The sequence below is a fragment of the Rhinolophus ferrumequinum genome, chromosome 17 (genome assembly GCF_004115265.2).
Source record: "Rhinolophus ferrumequinum isolate MPI-CBG mRhiFer1 chromosome 17, mRhiFer1_v1.p, whole genome shotgun sequence".
Lineage (NCBI taxonomy): Eukaryota > Metazoa > Chordata > Mammalia > Chiroptera > Rhinolophidae > Rhinolophus > Rhinolophus ferrumequinum.
In genome coordinates, this window is record NC_046300.1 from 62,762,132 (window position 1) to 62,783,996 (window position 21,865).

The 21,865-nt window shown below is 35.2% G+C and overlaps 1 protein-coding gene across 2 annotated transcripts; it reads right to left on the reverse strand.

Annotated features, from left to right (window-relative positions):
• Nucleotides 1–197: 197 nt before the first annotated feature.
• Nucleotides 198–21,720, reverse strand: UBA3 (ubiquitin like modifier activating enzyme 3). Of its 2 annotated transcripts, XM_033132050.1 has the most exons (18): nucleotides 21,638–21,720; nucleotides 21,411–21,452; nucleotides 19,452–19,572; nucleotides 18,055–18,135; nucleotides 14,236–14,318; nucleotides 11,887–11,967; nucleotides 8,417–8,460; nucleotides 8,019–8,083; nucleotides 7,478–7,633; nucleotides 6,667–6,769; nucleotides 6,412–6,525; nucleotides 2,799–2,852; nucleotides 2,377–2,413; nucleotides 2,210–2,291; nucleotides 1,774–1,874; nucleotides 1,591–1,654; nucleotides 1,444–1,498; nucleotides 336–1,115 (listed from the first exon to the last, which is right to left on the reverse strand). In XM_033132050.1, exons 1-18 carry the CDS (start codon nucleotides 21,655–21,657, stop codon nucleotides 1,027–1,029), a joined length of 1,392 nt encoding a protein of 463 aa, XP_032987941.1. In that variant the 5' UTR covers nucleotides 21,658–21,720; the 3' UTR covers nucleotides 336–1,026. The 2 variants fall into 2 exon arrangements, with proteins under 2 accessions (XP_032987942.1, XP_032987941.1); XM_033132051.1 differs by lacking the exon at nucleotides 21,411–21,452 and having other exon boundaries at nucleotides 198–1,115; nucleotides 21,638–21,709.
• Nucleotides 21,721–21,865: the final 145 nt, after the last annotated feature.

Consider the following 21,865-nt stretch of genomic DNA (forward strand, 5'->3'; position numbering starts at 1 on the left):
AAGAGTGAGAACATATACTATATGCTTCCACACTGAGATATTAAAACTCATTTTTCAGTATTTATGCTTGATTTTGTTTTAAGCCTTATTTTTTGGGGGGGTGAGGGCGGGGAGAGACATTTTAAGAGACCTTAATATAAAAACACAGCTATTCCATTTCATTACAGTATTATGTTAAAGCAAAATAATTAAATCAGTAGATATTTACTGTGGCAAAAGTATTAGTTCAGGTGCCATAAAAATTTTGTCTTAGTAATTCTGCTACACATTTATTCCATTACTACAGAACTACTTACTATCCTTAATATATTTTTAAGTTTCAGTGAGAATAGTAGACAATATATGATTTTATTAATAAATAGTGTGAATGCATCAGTGGTAACTATTTAAACATTAAATTCTTTTAAATATCCACGTCTTGGCTTTAATGTTGTGCATATTGGCCTCTATGGCACTACAAGTAAACACATGAAAATATTTCCCATTTCCATGCACAGATATTCAGCTATAACACCATTTACAAATTATTATGGACAGGGTAACCTTTGCAGTAATTGATACTCATTTGGACAGCCACAATTAAGTGAATATTAAGCAACATCTATGCTCTAGATATCAAGTTGTAACATTTAATATTATTTAACTTAATTTTCTTATTTTCTTTAAAGGGACATCTTTTGTGCACGTGGCTGCTCAAAGGAAAACTGAGGAATGTATTCTCTCACCATAATAACAAAATTCACACATAAGAGGGTGTTTGCCTCCTTCTCTAAAAGAAGCAATACATTTGCTCATAATCTTTCTCTTCAGGCATCATTTCCATATTATTAATGAAAATGCTTAAAAGCACCACCTCCCAAATTCTGTCTTCAAGGGAAAGTTATAAAGTTAAAAAAGAGTGGCTCGTTATATTAAAAAAATCAAATTCCAGCAACACTAATGCTAAAAATGAATCAATTAAATCTCTTAGTATCCATGAAGTATAACATTTCCATAAGTTTTCTATTTTGTGCAGATTTATTTTCCTTAAGAAGTAAAATGAAGTTTGAATAGTACAGTCTGTGGTGTGGTGACATCAGCAACTGCCAGTTCTTGCCCATCAACAAGTCCCAATTCTAAAATAGAAAAAGTATAATTAGCCCAAGCAAAACAAAATCTCAACAAAAACAGTAACTAACACACACATATACAAGTTAGAGTATTATTGTCAAGATAAACATCAAAACCCAGTTTTCTTTAATCAAGGCAATATTAGACTTGACTTCTTAGAGATTTTTACGTGTTCTTCTAAAAGAGCAAATAATTCTATTCCAGTTTCTAAAGACAAAAATAATTATGATATCATCATTTGAAGCAATTTAGAGCAAATGGAGAAGCCTTTGTTAGTTTCACCTCCCACACATAAAGAAGAAACTGATTAGTAAATATACTCATTTAAAATACCTTTCAATGTCTTGGAGAGATTTGGCCTTGTTCGTTCTTCAATAGAGGTCACTGACTAGAAAACAAAATTTGAATGTGAAGCACATTAAATAAAATTAAACTTTTAATCTAATTTTGTGAAAGAAATAAAAACTGAACACTTATCACCTGTAAATAAAGTGTTCTGTTTTTTCCTTCTAATGTGGCTGTGATGGCTGGCGATTTCATCTGCCTAAATATAATCATGAGGAAAAATGAAAAAATCAAAGATCACTTTTTAAAAAACAATTCTAGTTTTTAAAGCTTTAAAATCTCAAAAAGTATTCTACAACAAAAATCCAGAACACTTACAGAGATGCACTATTGGTTAGATAATCCAAAACCTCCTGTAGTTTAGCTGATGGAGAAAACTGGATATTTTGTGGAAGCTGGCTACAAGCTGGGCAGTTTTCCTACGTATAAGACACAACAAATCACACTGGCACATGAACCAATAATGAAGAGTCTCTTTATAACAATGAAATGAAATCAAGTTGTTTTACAACCATGCAAATTTCCTATGAACAAATTCTTACGCTTTAAAACCTGCCTTTCATTATAGGCCATTTTTCCTAAATTATTTTGCTACATCGTATTTATTTTGGGCTATACTACAAAAGATACATAGTAAGTAGCTTAGAAAATACTTAGGGTGGGCAATTTTGTTCATATTTCTAACCAGTAATTAATATTTAAAAATCAAGGTATGCACAATCAAAAAATTTTTCATTCATATAATACTACTAACCTTTCTTTCTGCTTCAAATGTGTACGTGTATAGTCCATCTACATCATTGAATACCAAGTAATTATTAAGGGGAATATACGCACTGTAATGAAAAAATGTCCATCTTTATGTAATTGAGCCAGATGCAAACAGAAATTTACATACATGTTACAAATGAAACTCATTACCTTGTGGCTATTTTAAAAACCTCAGTGGCACACACAGCTGAAGAGGGGAGAAAACAAAGATGCTTTAACTCAATGAAAATTAGGCATTTAAAATTAGGAGTTTTTTAAAAAGTCTGTTGTAAATTACAACAGATAAATTTACAAGACTGATTAAAAATATATATATACTCTTATTTTTTTAAAGCTGAGAAAGTTAACAAATTTTATATTTGTAGAAGCGGTACACTTTATGACATAATGTAAGACAAAATATACACAAGGCCCAAGAGCCTATTCCTTTTTGGACAGCTTAATTATACCAGCCACCCAAGAAGATATCAAATTCCTAGAACACCAGTTTTCTGGCATCAAGTAGCTGTAGAAATGTCAATTTAGATATTGACTCTAAAAAACAAAATTAAGTAGTGGCCTTTTTTCCTTACCTGCAATGACAGCATTTGTGGAAGCTACTGCAGGAATGATTCGTTTTACTACCCCTGAAAAAAACATACTTATTAAAATATGGTCATTTCTTTTAAAAAGTAGGTTTCTTAAGTTAGAAAATATTATTAAATATCATTTTCTATAACTAGACTCGTCAGGCTTTCAAGTCACAAAATACTTAAGTTTAACCATGAAATAATCTTCTCTCACATTCTCATCATTTTATAGCATGTTCAGAATCTTAAGGAAGTTACAGTAGCAAAGAAAAGTAAACTCTTCACTAAGCTTCATATAAAGATGAGGCAATACTATAACAATAGCTAACAATCGGAGGGTTTATTGTATTCCAGGTACAGTGTGAAGATTAAATAGATATTACTGGCCCACATAATGGTCGTTTCACTCTACACCTTGCACTACAGAAAATATTAAACATAGTCTCTATTTCTACGCTACTTTTTTCATTATCAGTATTCAGATTTAGGAATGAACAAAGACCCACCTTAAACAATTTTTTTAAGTACAAAGTAAATATTTTATTTTATAACTATATTTGAATTGGTCATTTTAGAAAACCAAAACTTTAAAGAAAAGTAGCCTTATTAATTATCTTGGAGTGTGAGAAAGATGTGACTTCCAGTGTGGGCAGGTTTGAAAACTTCAGGAAAAAAGGCAAATATGTAAGAAGACATGAAAGAAAGATAGTTAAGAAGTCTGGAAAGCTGTTTTTAAAAAGTTAATTCTGACCATATGATTACGTATAATTTCGGAGGAGAAATAGGGAGGAGCTAACCTCCTGATGGTTAAATGGGCAGTTCTCCAATGAACCACATATAGGAGGCTGTACTGGAAGGAGGAACAGGTAGTCACAAACGGTGAGGAATGTAACAGATATCATCCAATGAGAGCACTGCCAAAATGATAAAGACTCCTTCCATGCCCCACCCCTCAAGAAAGCTGGACTTCACTTCCAATTTTGCTTCTGTACTTCTTGTCAAGGCCCTCAATCACCAGTCCGCAAAGCACACACCAAGCCCTGCTCAAAGGTATGGAAGGACAAATGAGGCTACATACTGAAATGAGTTTACAATTCCTGATCAGGATTAACTGAATTCATTTTTTAATTCAGACAATTACCAAATGTGCACTATATGCCAGACACTATTCTAGGTGTTATGCAGAGTAGCAATGAACAAAATTACTTGCTCTTATAGAGCTTTCATTCTGGTGAGGGAGATAACACACAAGTAAACACATAGGAAACTTTAGAGACTAAGGAACTCTATTAAGAAAGCAAAACAAAGCATGTGTTAAGAGTTTACAATAGCAGCAGCAGTCCATTAGCCTGGATGATCAGGGGAGACCGTTTTGAGAAGGTGACAATTTGGGCTGAAACCTAAACCGTAAGAAAGACCCAGCCATGCAATAACCTAGGGAAAGAGCATTTCTACAGAGTCAACAGCTAGGGCAAAGCCCTTGCTTTGGGACATATGAGAGTGTAAGAATGAAATATTCCTTTCATAGAAAAAGGAGGCTACCATTAGTTCTGAGCCATTATAAAAAGATAAAATAGGAAATGGCTAAGAAGTCATCTTCCGTTGAACAATCAGGAAAACTGGTTAACTTGATACCTGAGGGATAAGCAGGCAGTCTTGAGGGGAAGAGCAGTCCAGGCATGCATATCTCTAGTACAGCTCTAAGGTAGGAATGAGGTTGGTGTTCAAGGAACACAGAACAGGTCAGAATAGGGGGAGTACAGGAGCAACAAGGAGTGTGGAAGAATGGAATTTTCAAATGATATCACTACAACACCACTATAAGGAAATAATCACAGAAGAGAAACGGCAAATTTTCACAAAGAGGAAAAAGTTCTTTCTTGGGAACTTGGTGGTGATCTTGGACAAAATTCTAGAAAGGATGAACTGTTAGTCCCTAGACTAGGAAGCATCGATCACTAAGAGTGAGCATTACGATTGTTCACTGAAACAAGTTATATTGGTCAGTTAGTTACTATGACCAATTAGTTACTATGACTAGCTTGGCAACCCAGGGAAATGTGGAAGACAGTATCCAGGCTTTGGTAGAATACCTGGAAAGGTCTTTCATGACATCCTTGAGAACAAGACAAAGAAATATGAAGTACTCAAGAAAGTCTGATCATCAGAATGAGATAAACCTAAAATTTAGGGCCAGACCAGAAGTACGATTCAGAGGTATGTTCTCTGCCATTTCAGTCTTGTTAATTTTTTTAAATTATCTGTTAAAGAGATAAAGGATATGATTATCAAAACAACAGCTGAAATGAATCTAGAAAGAACAGGTAAGTTGGCAGGCATAAAAGAATACGTATATAAGAGAAAGAACAGCTGGTTGAAATTAAGAATAAATTTGTGGGCAGGCCCGGTGGCTCAGGCGGTTCGAGCTCTGTGCTCCTAATGCCGAAGGCTGCCGGTTCGATTCCCACATGGGCCAGTGGGCTCGCAACCACAAGGCTGTCTGTTGGACTCCCGCTAGGGATGGTGGGCTGCACCCCACTGCAACTAACAACGGCAACTGGACCTGGAGCTGAACTGCGCCCTCCACAACTATGATTGAAAGGACAACAACTTGACTTGGAAAACATAAAATCCTGGAAGTACACACTGTTCCCCAATAAAGTCCTGTTCCCCTTCCCCAATAAAATCTTAAAAATAAATAAATAAATAAATTTGTGAGGACCTATACTTGAGTATAAAAATAACAAAAAACCCCTAACCCCCCCCAAAATAACTACCTTATCTACAACAGGCATATGTGGCTTAATGATTGCATATGTGGAGAAAACATCTAGATTTTGCTGGACAATAACCTCAAAAAATCGAAAGTACAGTATCAATATAAACAAGCAAACAAATAAACAACAAAAAAACCCTGTTCTCCTCTAAGACTGTATCAATTACCAGAGTTATCAGAAGGCTATTATCTAAAATAAGACCAATCCTAGAATGATACATTCTAACCTAGTTAAGAGAAGTATGGATAACTGAAATATGGTTAGAGAAAAACAACAAAATGGTGATTTCAAGTCATGCCTCATTTCAAAGGGTTAAAGGAACTAGGGAGGCAGTGATAAAGATTTGGAGGGAATGCGATCACTGTACTCAATATGTTAAGTGCTAATACTTAAAAGGGTATTCGATTTATGTAAGGCATACCCTGGGACAATACTCAAACTGAAGATGGAGATTTCTGCTCAATAGATAGAATAATTGTCTAACAGTCTTGTCCGAATATGGAACAGACTGCCCCAGGAGGTGGTAAGCTGCTCTTCAGTGAAGGATAAAGTGAATGAGCTAGCTTGGATGCATTAGGGTCTCTTCCAGTCCTAAGTAAATAAGACTCAGTGATTGTATTCAAGTCCTCCTAGCTAAGTAATAGTATGGATTTTGCTGAACTCATTTCCCTTCTACCAAGTTGGGGCACCTGCAAATTATTATTTCCATGGTACCGTCATTAAACTTCAAATGGATGGTACTGTCTAAAATCACTTATCAATTGTTTCTTCCAAAGCATCCCCAGCCCCTAAAAAAGGATCATCCCAAATTCATAATTCATGACAATTCAGTAACTTACCTTGAGTGAGTCTGTATGTAACACCCCTAATATTAAATTGTGATGCTCTCTCTAGGGATTTTTGGAAAATCCATTGAATATGATCAGGGTCATCTCCATCTAATGGAACCCCTTCTATTAGGGGAGAAAAAAAGGAGAGGAAGACAGAAACATGTAAATATAAATCAATGTCTTTTTAATGTCATTATCCAAATGAATAACATAGATGAATAAGTAATAGTAATGAATAAGTAATAATGTAATTAGGTTTATTACCTCCAAAAGGCTGCTCCTTAGACCACTGCAGCATCCTTACATATTCAATACAGTGTTCTGGGAGCCTGGGCATAGACGCAATGGTGCACATGGGGAAATTAACCTAGAAACACAATAAATTATTTTAAAATGTAACTTCTATTTATGATCTAATCTATAACAGTTTCTTATATTTCATCTTGGCCTTCCACTTACAGAAACAAAACTGTTATACCATTAATGTTTCTAAAATTAAGAGAAAGCATCTGAGTCACTTCATTTAGGTTGACCTACCTATAAAAAGAGGTTTGCCCTACAGTTACAAGGTATATAAATTTAACTTTGTTAGGCCATGAGAAGAGAAGCTCTGAATAAATTCTCAAATATGAGCACTTTGTTATGTTTACCTGATATATAAATGTGAAGGTATGAAATGAAAGCAAATTCAGAGTTAAATTAATTCTAAGTAAATAGTCATACGATTATTTATACTTATAAATCAAATTCCAACTGTCCTTGAAAGTAGGTAATTATAGCTCTCTTCCAAAATACAGCTCTATCCCAACATACAGTTTTTTAACTGATCCCTTAGTTTCTACTCTCCAAATAAAAAAATTAACACAAACGAATTATGAAAATAGTATCAAAACTATGACAGTCCATTATCTTTCCTCAAATAGAGCAGAATTTCATATTTTATCATCTTCTTAGTACGATTTTTAAAATGTGGTTACCCATAATTACAAATCCTACATATTGAAGAGACTTAACACTTGAACTCTAATTCTAACACGAGACACTATAAAACAGACTCAGGTGCTTTCTAGATTACCTGTGGTGGATACAGTTCCAGCGTGCATTCAATGCAAGCAGTCATTCCAGGCAGGATCACACGGGCATTTCCTTTAAAGCCTTCTGTCCCCCCATCTATCAAAGGGATAATGGAGCTTGGATCTAATACACCATCTTCATAATTTAGAAGCGATATCTAGGAAAATTATGTGAAGGGGTTAAAAGGAAAGGGAGATAACAATTCAAAAAAAGAAGCATGCTGTCAAGTAATTAGACAAGTCAATTATAGCATTACTGAGTACTAATATATCAAATCAAGGGATTATGATATTAGCAATTGATGTCCTCACCTGAAAAATGAATGACTAGCAATAAACAATGACGTACATGTACTTATTTGGAAATAAATAAACTCTGCTTTTTCAAAAATATATGAAGCAATAAACAATGAAATACACATATTTAATTGAAAATTAAATAAACTCAGATTTTTCAAATATATGATACGCAATTCTAATATTCACTGTGTTAAGAGCAACAACAGAACCTCAGAGAACCGTAACACTGAATGAAGTCTTTACCAGCATGCCATTTATCCATCTTCTGGCTATGATAGAGTCCAGTCCACAGACTATTATATGAAATTCTACAAGAAAAAAAAAAATGCAAGTTTAGTTTTTTAAAATGCCAAGGCATAATAATTTACACTTTCTAAGAAAATACAAAAACCCCAGTTTTTATTATAATACAAACACACACAAACACATAGTTCTTAATTCTTGAACAATCCTTACTCAAGTCAGCATAGAAAAAAACGTTAAACGTATCAAGAATTAAAACCGTGCCAATCTCTTTTCAGTCTGTCAGCACCCTTACTGAAAAGCTAACACCAAGAAACAAAAGCAACTGAATACCCTTCAAATAGCCACCAACTCAAAAATAGTAAGAATTTAGCGAGAATTTCAATTGAACAACTTACGTCGATAGAAAGTGTCGTTAAAATCCTGAATCTTGTTGAAATGTCTGAATATAGGTAAAGGAACTTAAGCTGCTAAGTTTGTAATTTGTAAAGTGATTTTGTCAATGCCATGAGGAAAAACTTATAAATGTATATTTAAAACAAGAAATAAGTCATAAATGTCCACAATAGTGGAATTCAAGGAATCTGACAAAATGAGCACAACCCACTTTGTAACAAAACCTCTTTTCTAACTCTCTTCCCCTAAGTCTCATCCATGAGCCCCGTATCATTATGACTGTTATACATTCCACTCTACTTTAGTTTTTATATAAAATCATAAGCCCTGGGAAAGCAGAATGTGTGTGTCCTCAACTATCTGCATCAAGCCAAGAGGCAATAAATGTTTAGAGACGGGAACAAGCACACTATAGTTTCTATTTAGCTGGGTGATTTTAAGAGTTACTGAAAAGCTAATTTACAAAAAGAACTAAAATAGATGTCTCCAAAACCTTTTTCAATTGCTGATGATTTGTTATTGTTTCTTTCAGGGGGAGGGGGTGCGAAGAGACATAAGTTCTTTCTTCCTCTCTCATTTTATTCACTTTTTCAAGTCTCTTTTTATCCAACTGAGTTCTAGCAGCATTCTACACCTGCCTGGAGGATGCAAAAGCAATCCCATTCAAAATTAACTGGGTGTGAATCAATCGTAGCTCTTCATATTTCATATTTTGCACTTATGTGCAAAATAAAATTTTAACACAGCAAATTAGTACATAAATTATACTTCTCTAAAATTACAATAATCCATTATATATATTTTAAAAGCAAAATAGAAAAGAGGGACTGCTAATTAAGCTATGAAAAATAAATTCAATACTATCCCTCACCTAGTGAGACCTCTATTCTTTTTTAATGTTATGCAAACAGTAGGCATAATGCAACTGCCAAAAGAGAAGCAGAGCAAATAGTGGAGAAACAGCAATAGGGGACCCAGGAGCCAGCCCAAGAAATCGCATATCCTGGATTTCTATACAATACTCAGTTTACTAGAACTAAATAATGAGGATAGTGTACACACTTTTTTTTCTTTCTAACAGGGGTCTGTATTTGCATCTTTAAACTTTTTATTTTGAAATAATGCAGATCCACAGGGAGTTGCAAAGATAGTAGAGTGGTCCTGTGCGCCTTTTACCACGTTTCCCCCAGTGGTTGTATCTTACATTAGTACACTATCAAAACCACAAATGTGACATTGGTACTATGTGTGTATAATTCTGTCATTTAAAAATGTGTAGATTTATGTACCTACCACCCGTCTAGATATACAACACTCCATCACCACAATCTCCCTCATGCTGCCCCTTTGGAGTCATACCTCCTCCGCCCCCACACCATGACTAATCCGTCAATCATTGGCTCTCCATGTCTATAATTTTGTCATTTGAAGACTTATATTAATAGAATCAGACAATATAGGACCTTTAGAGATTGGCATTTTTCATTCAGCATAATGACCCTGATATCCATCCAAGTTGTTACATGTTTCATTACTTGATGCATTTTAATTGCTCAGTATTATTCCATAGTATAGCTGTACCACAGTTAAACAATTCATCTATTGACAGATATTTTGATTGTTTCCAGTTTTTGACTACTGCAAAGGAAGCTGTTATGAACATTCAAGTTTTTATGCAGATGTTAAGTATCACTTCTCTGGGATAAATGCCCAGAAATGAAACTGCTGGGTCATATGGAAAGCGCATGCTTGATTTTTAAGAAACTGTCAAACTACTTTCCAGATACTATATTATTTTATATTTCCCACCAACAATGTATGAGTGATCCAGCTTCTCTGTACCTTTGCCAATATTCGTTATTATAATTTTTCATTTTAGCTATTCTAATAGAGGAGTGGTAATATCTCAATGTGGTCATAATTTGGATTTGTTATAACTAACAATGTTGAACATCTTTTCCCATATTCTTTAGTGAACTATCCCTTCATATTTTTGTCTATTTTCTAATTGCACTGTTGAGTTTTGAAAGTTCCTTATGTATTTTAGACGAGTTGTTTGTCTGATACCTGCTTCATAACCATTTTCTAATCTGCAGCTTGTCGTTTCATCCTCTTTACAGGGTCCCTCACAGAGCAAACATTTTTAATTCTGATGAAGTTCAATTTATCAATTTTTTCCTTTTATGGATCATGCCTTTAATGTGGTCTAAGGACATTGCACCAAGCCCCAGATCCCTAAGATTTTCTCCTGTTATCATCTCAAGTTTTAGTTTTACATTTGACACTTAAACCTATGATCCATTTTGATTTACTTTTGGTAATTTTGATTAAGTCGGGATCGTTTTTTTGCCTACGGATATCTAATGGTGCCCCCACAATTTGTTGAAGAGATTATCCTTCCTCCATTGAATTGTTTTCCCACCTTTGTCAAATATCAATTGGCCACACTTGCATGGGGCTATTCCTTGTTATTTTATTGTTCTACTGATGTGTGTCTCTCTCTCTCTGGCAATACTACACAATCTTGATTTTTGTAGCTATGTAATTCTTGAAATTAAATAGTAACTCCTCCCACTTTGTTCTTTTTCAGCAGTTTTAGGTATTCCTTTGCCTTTCTATATCAATTTTAGAACAATTTTGTCTGTATCGAAAAAACAACTCCTGGGATTTTGGTAGAAATTGTGTTAAACTTGGATACAAATTTGGGTAAAAGTGAAATCTTTACTATGTTTAACTGTCCAATTTTTGAACATGAAATATCTCTGCATTTGTTTAGAACTTTTTTGACTTCTTTCATCAGCATTTTGTAGTTTTCAGCATACAAATCCCATACTTGTTTTATTTATACCTAACTTTGTTTTGAGGGGTTGTAAATGGCATTGTATTTTAAATTTCAGTTTCAGTTTTCACTACAATATAGAAATACAATTGATTTTTGTATATTGATTTTGTATCCTGTGGAATTTTCTACATAGCAAATACCATCTTCTGAATTTCTATAAAATACTAAAAGTTCCCCTAATTTAAAGGTGCTAAAGCCAACGGAGTGTGAATACTCCTTAAAACTATACTTTTTATAAAAATAAATTGATGCTGACACACTTTCCATTTGGATAATAACATACTGACTGTCTAGTCTGTCTGCTACTGTAAGGAGATCCAGCCTAGTAGTTTACAATCTAGTAGAGGAGATATGCAACTGACACTGAAATTAAGGGTAATAACGCAAAATAAATGATGACAATGGCTACAGAAGCTTAATCTAAAAATTAGGGCAAAAAATATTTATATAACCTTAAAGAAAAGATTGGAAGGATATAAATCAAAATGTTATCAGCAGTTATCTCAGTATTAAACCTACTGCTGATGATCTTTTTTTCTGTTTGCTTATCTGTGTTTTCTATATTAAACATGGCTTTTATAATAAAGAAAAAAAAGCTTTAAAAAATTACTGTTTTTGTCAAAAGGATACGGAACTACATTACAATTAGGAACTCTGTCATTAAGAAATTCTGCAGCAACTTCAGCTTTAGGTCTTCCAACATCTTTAGGCCTATGGGAAAAATTATATTTAAATTATCATTCATGATATAAATCTAGATAATCTACATAGTTTCACACATAAAATAGAGAATATTTAGAAGAAATATTTTTTCTAAGTATCTGTGATGAATAATTTAGTGTTATTCAACACTAAATGTCAACCTTTGTTGATGTTCCAAATTAAGTATTTACAAGTACTGACAATTCTAAATATTTAAATGAAAATGTGAAGACTTTTCCCCCCACGTAAAGCCTAATAATGACATGTTTCTTGGTCATTTCTCATTGTGGCATTTCCCAATGTAAAAAAACTATCCCAGACCCAGAGCCTTCCAAGTTACCTGCCCTGAACCGTAGACCTTCAAGGTGTTACTATGTAGGTCTTGGCTGAAATATATACAAAGAGATTCATTCTAGGGATGTAAGAACCTTCATTTATCCCCTTCTTCCCATGTGTGCTGATTTAGTGTCCCATAAGAAGTCATAACCACATTTTGGAAGGAGTAATTCCAAAGGCATTATCTAAAATTGCAAATGTCACCAATATTTTCAAGAAGCTAAAAATATAAGGCCTCAAAAGATCACTCTTAAATAATAATCATAGCTATAGATAGGAAAAGACATGAATTCTTTCTTCTAATCTCATGGCAAATGGTATTTTCTTTCCTAATATTTCCTCATACTCCACAGGAATCACTCCCTCATATGTACATCGTAAGTGCTCCATTACTACTTTTTCACAACATATTTTTTGTTATACACATAGGTCTACCATACCCAGCAGACTATGAACACCTAGAAGAAAATGATCATGTTCTTAACTTTTTTGTATTCCTTCATACCTAAGCAGAGTAAACACTAGAAATAAGCAAAAAAAAAAAAAAATTTTAAATCAATGTGTTTATTAGAAATATTTCATTTAAAATTGGAATTTTAAGGAAAAAACACGTTAGCAGGTGAATTTTCTTCTCTCCAATAAAGCAGTGTTCTTGGCTCTAGCATAAATCAAGGAATTTGATTTCAGTATTGCATTCAGCTACTCTGGACAGAGCTCTTCACTAGGCATATAAGAGGGAAAACGTAGACTGTCAAGATTCTTTTAAGTTGTGGATTTTATGTGCTTTTACAGTAGAACTGAAACAAAATAACTCCTAGATTGTTTCTATGGAGACTGTTTGCGACCCTCCCATTCCAGGATTAGGAAATCAGATGGCTCCACCTAAAACCTGCACCTTGAATAAAATGGCCTTTCACACACATCAGCCTTGCTGGCCATTTTGATCTATTTAACCTTGAAAAAAAGTATCTACGCTGAGGGTTGCTCCAAGATTAAATGATGTAATACAGAGGTTTCTTAGGATGCACTTAATAAATCCTAAGCACTCAATAGTTAACTATCAAGATCTTCAATCATTATTTTAGCCATAAATTAAAGGAAATGGCCATTATTTTCATAACCAATCATTTCAGTAGTGTTTTTTTAAAGAACATTTATACACCAATATTTCGGACCAGCAAGGGCCCAAAAACTTTTCTATATAGAAAAGAAATTTCAAAGGTTAAGAAATACACAAAGAAAAAAATACATAAAAGTTAAATGTAGAATTCACACTGCAACATTTCATTGACTTGACTTAGTTTAACCCAACCTTTAATCTCTTTTAAGATTTTCCAAAATGACTACCAAAATGATACTTTAATGACTATCCTAAAACTTAATTTTATCTTTTCTGCTAACCTAAACTTATCCTATATACCCAGGACTAACTGATTGCTTTCTGTCAGTACCCTAATCACGAGAGAAAAAAAGTCCATTCATTACCTCTCCGTATCTGCAATTCTTTAACTAATAGACACTTTTATTCACTTGCTAAAATTCACTAATGATTTTTCCCTCAAATCTGCTATGTCCCGCTTCCAGTTGTTAAAATCATTTCTAACAAACCATTCCTAACTGATTTTTATATTTCATGTATGTCTAAGGTAATTATCCCTCTTTGTTCTATTGCAATTGTTCCTGGGTTTTCTCTCCGTAAGTCTTCATTTCCTTCCCCTTCTGTAAAAAGCTCGAACTCCATCACAACTTCATCATCCCAGAGTCACCATTCCAAGACTGGCTCACAAGTCCTCACTAATATGTCTCACTAGGGCCTAATATTCCAGCTACTGTTCTCTTATGAAATCACCAGGAAAAGAGCTGAACTCTGTGTCTTCGGAGTACAATCACCTCAAAAACACATAAACTTTTTGAAAATTTCTTTAAGATGTTAAAACTTACCTAAATAAAAACTGCCTATTTAGATTGGAAACATCTATAGTGTCCATGTCTATAACGTGAATCTGTCTAAAACCAGACAATGCCTGTGGGAACAAAAAGAATCCAATTAAGCACAAGTTTCCTCATATTTGAAAAATTTAAGGTTTGCAATGTAGTCCTAAATCTACAAATTCTCAATCATAAACTCTACATAATCTTATTCAATGGCTAAGGAGTCTTACAATGCATATGTAATTCATGGTTCTTGTAAAGGTCAAAAATGTGCGGCTACTCAGTTTTAAACAGTCTACGACCAATAGAGAACAACTCAAAATTTCTACAGTTGTTTTATAATCCCAGAAACATATTTGTAAAGTTTGTTCCTTTGCTGCTGCTATATACTTTAATTTTACTAGTCTGACTAATTAACTGGGCTTATTATTATTTTTTCAGAATATTGTTAAAAACAATTCATGTAAGCTTTATCTAGGTCGATATAACAGCAAGCATGCCACGATTCAGAAATAACCATTATAAGGTATATATTATAAACACACACACATAGGTACACTGCACACAGAGGAGGAATATCTTAAAAGTACTGACTCAAGAACAAGCAATCAAAACAGCTAGGGAAAAATAAAAAACTGTTGTGTTCCAACGATAATACCATGAATTCTAACAGTACAACTACTGCTAAAATATACTAGAAGCAAGAGAGTGAAAAAAGTAAGTCTTATTAATTAATTATGCTTTTCTGGTCTTGGTCAGTTTACTTAAGTGATCAAATTAAATCACTTGTCAATTATTTCCCCCATTTTCTGCCTGGCTCTGTAATGAGACAACTTCAAAAGAGCAGTCCATACTTGTTTTCTCAAGCTCCTTTCTTGTGCTTACTTTAACAAGCTTTCACTCCCACCACTCCACCGAAAACTACACTTGTCAAAATCACCAGTGATCTCCATATTCCTCCCTTCTATGATTAATTTTCAGTCTCTCTGACCTTACCCATCTGAAGCATTTGGCACTGTGTGGATCAATTCCTTAAAACACATTCTTCACTTGGTCATCGCACTCATGTGAATTTGAACACTCCTAAAAAATTGGTTCCCACTTCACCACACTCAGGAGTTTTTCTCCTACTTTACAGGCCAGAATTTAGAGTGCCCTTGTACTTGGTTCTGGTCATCTCAGACAGTCTTACAAGATAAAGCATCATTCAACAGACATCTCAAACTCAACAGTTTCCAAAACCACTTAACCATCCTTGTTCACCACCACCACCAAATCTGTCCTTTCCCAGTCCCTCTTTTCAGTGAATGCTAATCCCATCTTTTCAGTTGCTCAGGGCAAAACCCTTGTTGCATCATTCCTGACTCATCTCTTTCTCTTATGTCCCACAACCAATCCATTAGCAAATCCTGGGGACTCCATCTCCAAAACATATCCATAATCTGAGCATCTGTCACCACCTACAATGCTACCACCCTGTTCCAAATCACTGTCATCTCTTGCCTAGATGACTGCAACAACCTCCTAACTAGACTCTCGGCTTCCTCCTATATTCTTCATTTAGTTTTTTTTGCAATACATCAGCCACAGTGATCCAGGTTAAAGGTCAGATCAAGTCAACTCAACTCATCTGCTTAAATCTCTCCACCTGCCTGACTCGGAATAAAAGGCTAAGTTCTTATAGTAACCTCCAAAGCCTTTTGTGATATTCATTTCAATTCCCTCCATCTCCCACGACCTCTCTGATATCGTCTCCAAAAACGCTCGCCCTTACCCACTTCTGCTTTAGCTACAGTGACCTTCTCATTGTCCTAGAACATAACAGTCAACCTCTCACTTCACAGCTTCTGCTCCTGCTGTTCTGTCTGTCTAGAATGCTCCTGCTTATCTTTTGTTCAAATAGCACCTTTTTATAAACCCTTGCCCTTCCCTCCAGGCCACCTATCTTCCAACCATTCTTTCTCCAAAACATTTATTACCGTCTGACATATTATGTGTCTTTTTCCTTCCACTAAAATGTAAGCCCCACAAACACAGACACCTGTCTGTACTGTTCAATGCTCTATCTTTAGCATCTAAAATAGTGCCTGGCATATGGAGGAGGAGACAATCAATATTTGCTCAAGCAGTATTAATGTCATGTTATTTTTTAGAATGAGACTTGGGGGTCTTACAATCAATGTTGAAAAAGATATGTATTTCTTATGTACTTATGTATGAAATAAGCAAAGTTAGAAGTGGTGAAATTGAAAACCCTTCGTTTTCTTCTTTTATGTAAGAGGTTATTACAAAGCAGTAAATAATATGGCCACTCCTAAAGTTATTTGATGACTACTCCTCAGATCTAATCTCCAATTACTTTACATTTAAAATTAGTATATATCACATTTGCAAACAGCTTCAAAATGGAAAAAGTTAAGCATTAGGGGACTTGTGCATACAATGCCTACCAAAACCACTGCTCATTCTTCCCTTCTAGAACTCTTTGGTTCTCACTCTGCTAGAGTATTTATGTCTGGTAAGGTTGTCATTTTGGCACCCCCACAAAGTACCTTACACACACTGCTATTTATTTTGTGTGTGAGTCATCTCCCCAGTGGAACCTCAAATTCATTAAGGACAGAGACCATGATGATCTACAATCCCCACAGAACGCAACACAGCACCAAGTACCATGAAGCATATAAAGTTTTTACAGTTTCACTAGGAGTGACATTAGTATTTCCTAGCAAAATTAATGTAGCTGTTTATATTTAAACTTTAGCCCCTACAACTCGACTAAGAAACAATGGCTTAAAGACCGAGGGAGTGGGGGCAAAAAAATAAATAAATAAAAAATTAAAAACTTTAAAAAAACAAAAACAAAAACTTTAGTCCCATCGCTGACTTTTTAGGTCCTTCATCTGGTTCTTTCATTTGCTTCAGTTTCTAAGGAGTCTATTCTAGCATTTCCACTTTTCTGTGTATCACCAAGAAGCCTAGTATATATCAACTCTAAGTCAATTCTCCTCCTATTCATTTTTGTTACATAAACTGATACTTATTTTTTTTTAAAAAAAAGCTACTTTATGGTTATCTGAAGTCAATGGAACCAATTAATTAAATCACAAATTATGGATTTCCAACCAGTATATAAAGGTTTCACTAAATAGTGACCTTCTCATAAAATGTTATTCATTAAAAACAAATTGATGAAAAAAGAAAAATGGCTCCACTTTCCCAAATTTTATGCGTCTATTATCATGTTGTCATCAAATATTAGTCTGATTAGGTCATGTATTGATCTATGGTTCAGTGAAAAGAATTGACTAAGAATTGATGGCCTGCGTTAGATTCCAGGCCTATCACTCTAACCCAGAAAAACTTGGGCAAGTCATTTAATCTCTCTGAACCTGTGTCTCCCTCTATATAAAATGAGCCAGTGCCCTACCCACCTAAGTGGGTTGCTGAAGGTACAAAAGAAATAATAAATTCTTTGAAATTACATGTTAAAATATGAATTATCAGTTTTGTTATTTACTTCACTGATGAACGAGCACTTTCCAAGAGGAAGCACAAAGATTTCTTTGATAAAAAGCAAAGAAGAAAACAGAAGAATTTATATCAATGATTTTACAGTTGAGAATTTTAGAATTTAAAATGTTCCAAAGTTATATCATCATTCTAATTACTGTCTGGAATCTGACCTGCTAAACTTATCTAACAAAGGCTCAAGACAATGGTTAACAATCATTATAAAGAAATTTCCCAGTATGACAGAAAAGGAAAACTATCACAAAGGAGAAAAAATACATATTTTGTATATATACACACACATATATATATTACCAGATTTTTCAGGAGCTCACATCCTAAACCGCCAGCTCCAATGACTAGAACTTTACATGTATCTAACAAAAACTGGAGAGACTGTAAAGAATGAAAAGGCATATTAAAATCTAGTTGATAGAAATCGTTAAGTACCATCAATACAACAAGCTATAACAGTTTCTGATGTTTCCATGAAAAATGCAAATAAGGATAAAGAACAGACCTTCTATTTAAATTTATGAACAAGGTTGAACCAGAAATTCTATAACCCTAATGATTTCAGAGCATTTCAATTTAAATGTTTTTAAATTGACTTTTATAGAATGAAATTAAAAGGCCATTTCTAACAAGAAAAACTATGCCTAGCTAAGAGTTACCTTTTTTTTAACTTTGAAAAGGGATAGAAAACATCAGGTTCATTATTTAACTGACCTCCTAAAAACAGAAAAGTGTGAAAATCTTAAGAACAGAGGATCAAGCACTCTTAAGAACAGAGTATTTAAAGGTCTTAAGAAAAAAAGAAATAGTAACAACATTGGCTTTTGAATATAGTGAGTGAAACTTATAAAACATGAGATGGCAGGAAGAAAAAAAAGATAAAATTCTTAGAAAACTGCATGTCAACAGAAATACAATTTGAAACAATCGCTTAATGGAAGTATCGTAATTATCAGGAAAAAAAAAATCAAAGGACAAGAAAATACGAGATCCGAAAAAAGACAGAATACTGTTAATTCTGTCCAAGATTAAAGAAAAATTATTCAGATGAGAGTGTGTCAAACCCAAGAGTTGGCACCTTAATTTAAGGAGCAAGCATAATATATCGATTTCAAAACAGTATCTCTTTATAAACACAAAAGGATATAAAACTTTACTGTAAAGAATACTCTTTTCTACCTTGTAATAAAAAACAAGTTTTATCTAATTGAACATTTGCTTTGAGTCAGACACTATCAGTCCAAAATTCTATTCATTATACAGCAGTCACATAATTTGTAACATGCAATTAGTTATATTCAATCCTAAGTAAAGATGCTCATTTCAACTATATTTCAAAATTTAAACAAGTGCATCTATATTCCTATGAAAATTAATTTCTCATAGCAAGGCTAAAAACGGGTGTGTCTCAGAAGTCATTTAAACGAATTTAAAATGAACTATAATATAGAATTCTAAACGAGATTATAAAGTTATTTTACTTGAAGAATTTCAACATATTACATGAGAAATGTGAAAGTGACTCAAATATTAATCATTCAGATAAAATCAGTTGCAAATATTGCATTTAGTATTTCAAGATAACTTATATAACTGTATGAGTATTTTGTTATAAGAGCAAATGAAAAAGAAAGCATTTTGCTATTTTTGAAACACAAAACTATTAGAGGAGTTATTTAAAAATAAACGTTTCTCACTTCAGTGCTCGGTTCGAAATCAGGGTGTGTGAAGGGTCCAGATCGCTCGAGGAACTTCTTTACATGGTTCCAGCGACCTTCCCAGTCTCCAGTGTCCCCACACCCACCATCAACAGCCATTCTGCACAGAACACAGTAAATTCAGCTGCAAAGGTCAGTATGAAAAAGCCACACTTAAACAACTATTATGGTTTCCCCAAATGAAAAGGTAATCACACCAGACCTGCTCAAATAAAAAGGGAAATATTTAATGTGATTGTGCTTATGCTTTTAATTTTTTTCTTTACTTTATAGTTTATTTAAAGTTAACTGCATGTGTTTGATGAAATAAATCAGTCTATATGTTTCTGGGTTCCTAAAGCAAGCCAAATCAAACTTGGGATATTGTCTAATCAAGAAGAAATGGGTTTTTCTACATTTGGAACTTACAAAAGGTCACTGCAAACTTCCCCAATCTGTTTCTTCAACACACTTAGATCAGGAAATATCAGTTACAAAAAAAATAAATAAATACATAACTCCACTTTCAGAATTGTGATGTTTCAAATCTAGGATTCATATCCAAGTTTGAAAGGTGTGATTTAAAAATAACTTTGATGAGAATTTTTATACATTTTCTTCTCTGAAACAGAGGTCCCTATTTTCAAAATTTCATAAAAAGAATCTCTTAATACTATGAGATGGTTTTTGTTGCCCCTGAACACAGCAAGTTTTAGGCTAGATTATACCACAGATAGGCATTATCATCTAGAAACCTTTTAGAACATACAGCTGAATATGATGGGACTCTTCTAACAAAATACATGTATTTCCTACTCAGTGCAAAATTCATGTTTGGTTGTAATTATTTTTAATTTTCAAATTTCATGTAATCCCATAATTTCGACCTTCAAATACATTATTAATATCTAATTTTAACAAAAGGTACCAAGAAGTATTGTCTAGCAACAATGACCATAAGTTTTGATGTCATGGCTGGGTTTGGTTCCACAATAGCATTGCGACCTTGAGCAGATTACTTAACAGCCATAAACCTCATCTGTAGATTTTCTAGTTACTTAAGGTCAGAAGGGTAAAGAGATAACCTATACAGAGGCCTCAGTATAATACTTGGCATACAATAAGCATTCGAACTTTGTTATTTTAAGCAAAAGTGGAAAGGAAATGAAGGGTGGGAAGGAATGTGAAATTAAGCTTGTCACTCCAGTCCCCTAGCAATTGAAATTGAACTTTCTGAGAGAGATACCTGTACACACTCTGGTGCACTGCTAATGGGATTTGGCACAGAAATTACTAACTCACCACACCCACTGCAAGAGTACTTTCTTCCCCTCCCATGTTGGCAGGAGCAAAAATGTGGGTTGGCCACGTTGGAAAACACTGTTAAATGTATCTCACCGCACAAAACTAAGCATCTGATAAAAAATAGAGTGTGTAATAAATGGGCAAAATAAGCTCTGTGGAGTCAACGCTCTCCTTCAGGAGTCAATTATTCTGCAAAAATGATTGACGTGCTTAGTACTGTACCATGCAGAGTTCTCAAAGAAAGTCTGCAATTAATACTATTGTCTCAGTGTTTACGAAAGGCCAAAAACGGCCTAAGGTCCGTTTCGTGTGTTTAAGGTTCCCCTTTCACAAGGTCACATCTCTGACAATTTGGGATGGAGGAAGACGGGAGCGCTAGGGTCCTTCCGCTAGACCTTTAGGTCAAGCAGCCGGCGGGCCCGTGCTGGACCTGCGGCGGTGCACTCGGGGCCTGGCGCCCTCCGGAGAGAAACCAGGACTGGCCGGCCTGGCCCCTGGGACTCCAGGACTCGGGTCAGGGGATGAGGCCGCGCGGCCTGCGCACTGGGTGCCCCCCTCCCAGCCCCCCGGGCCCGCTGCGGCTGGTCCCCTAGGCCTGGGGTGGGGGGAGGCGGGGGTCCCCGGAGAGGGCCCCGGCCTCCCGGCAGCACTAACTTCTCAGCCAGCAGCTCCTCTATTCTCCTTCTTTTCTTCTCCCTAAAAGAAAGAGAGAATAAAAGAAGGGTCAGCATCACGCTACACATGGGCGCCGCGAGAGGATGGGGGGCGAGGGGACGGGGCGGGGGGATGGGGGGACCCCGGGTGGAGGCGGCGACCGCCCACCGCCACGCTCTCTCACAACCCAGCCCGGCCCGCCGCGCCTGCAGAGCCCGGATACTTACGGCTCCTCGCCATCCGCCATATTGTTCCCCGCCTCTTCCCAGGTGCCCCCACGGCGGGCAGGACCAGGCTTAGGGGCGGGGCCGGCGGGCCTGACAGGGCGGGGCGGGGCGGGGCCGGCGGGGCGGGGCGGAGTCTGCAGAGCCGGGCTGCCTTTGCTGATGCTTCCGCGTGCTTTAAAGCTTTTCGCTGTAATTATAATCTTAATTAACTACGCTCAATTAGAGAAA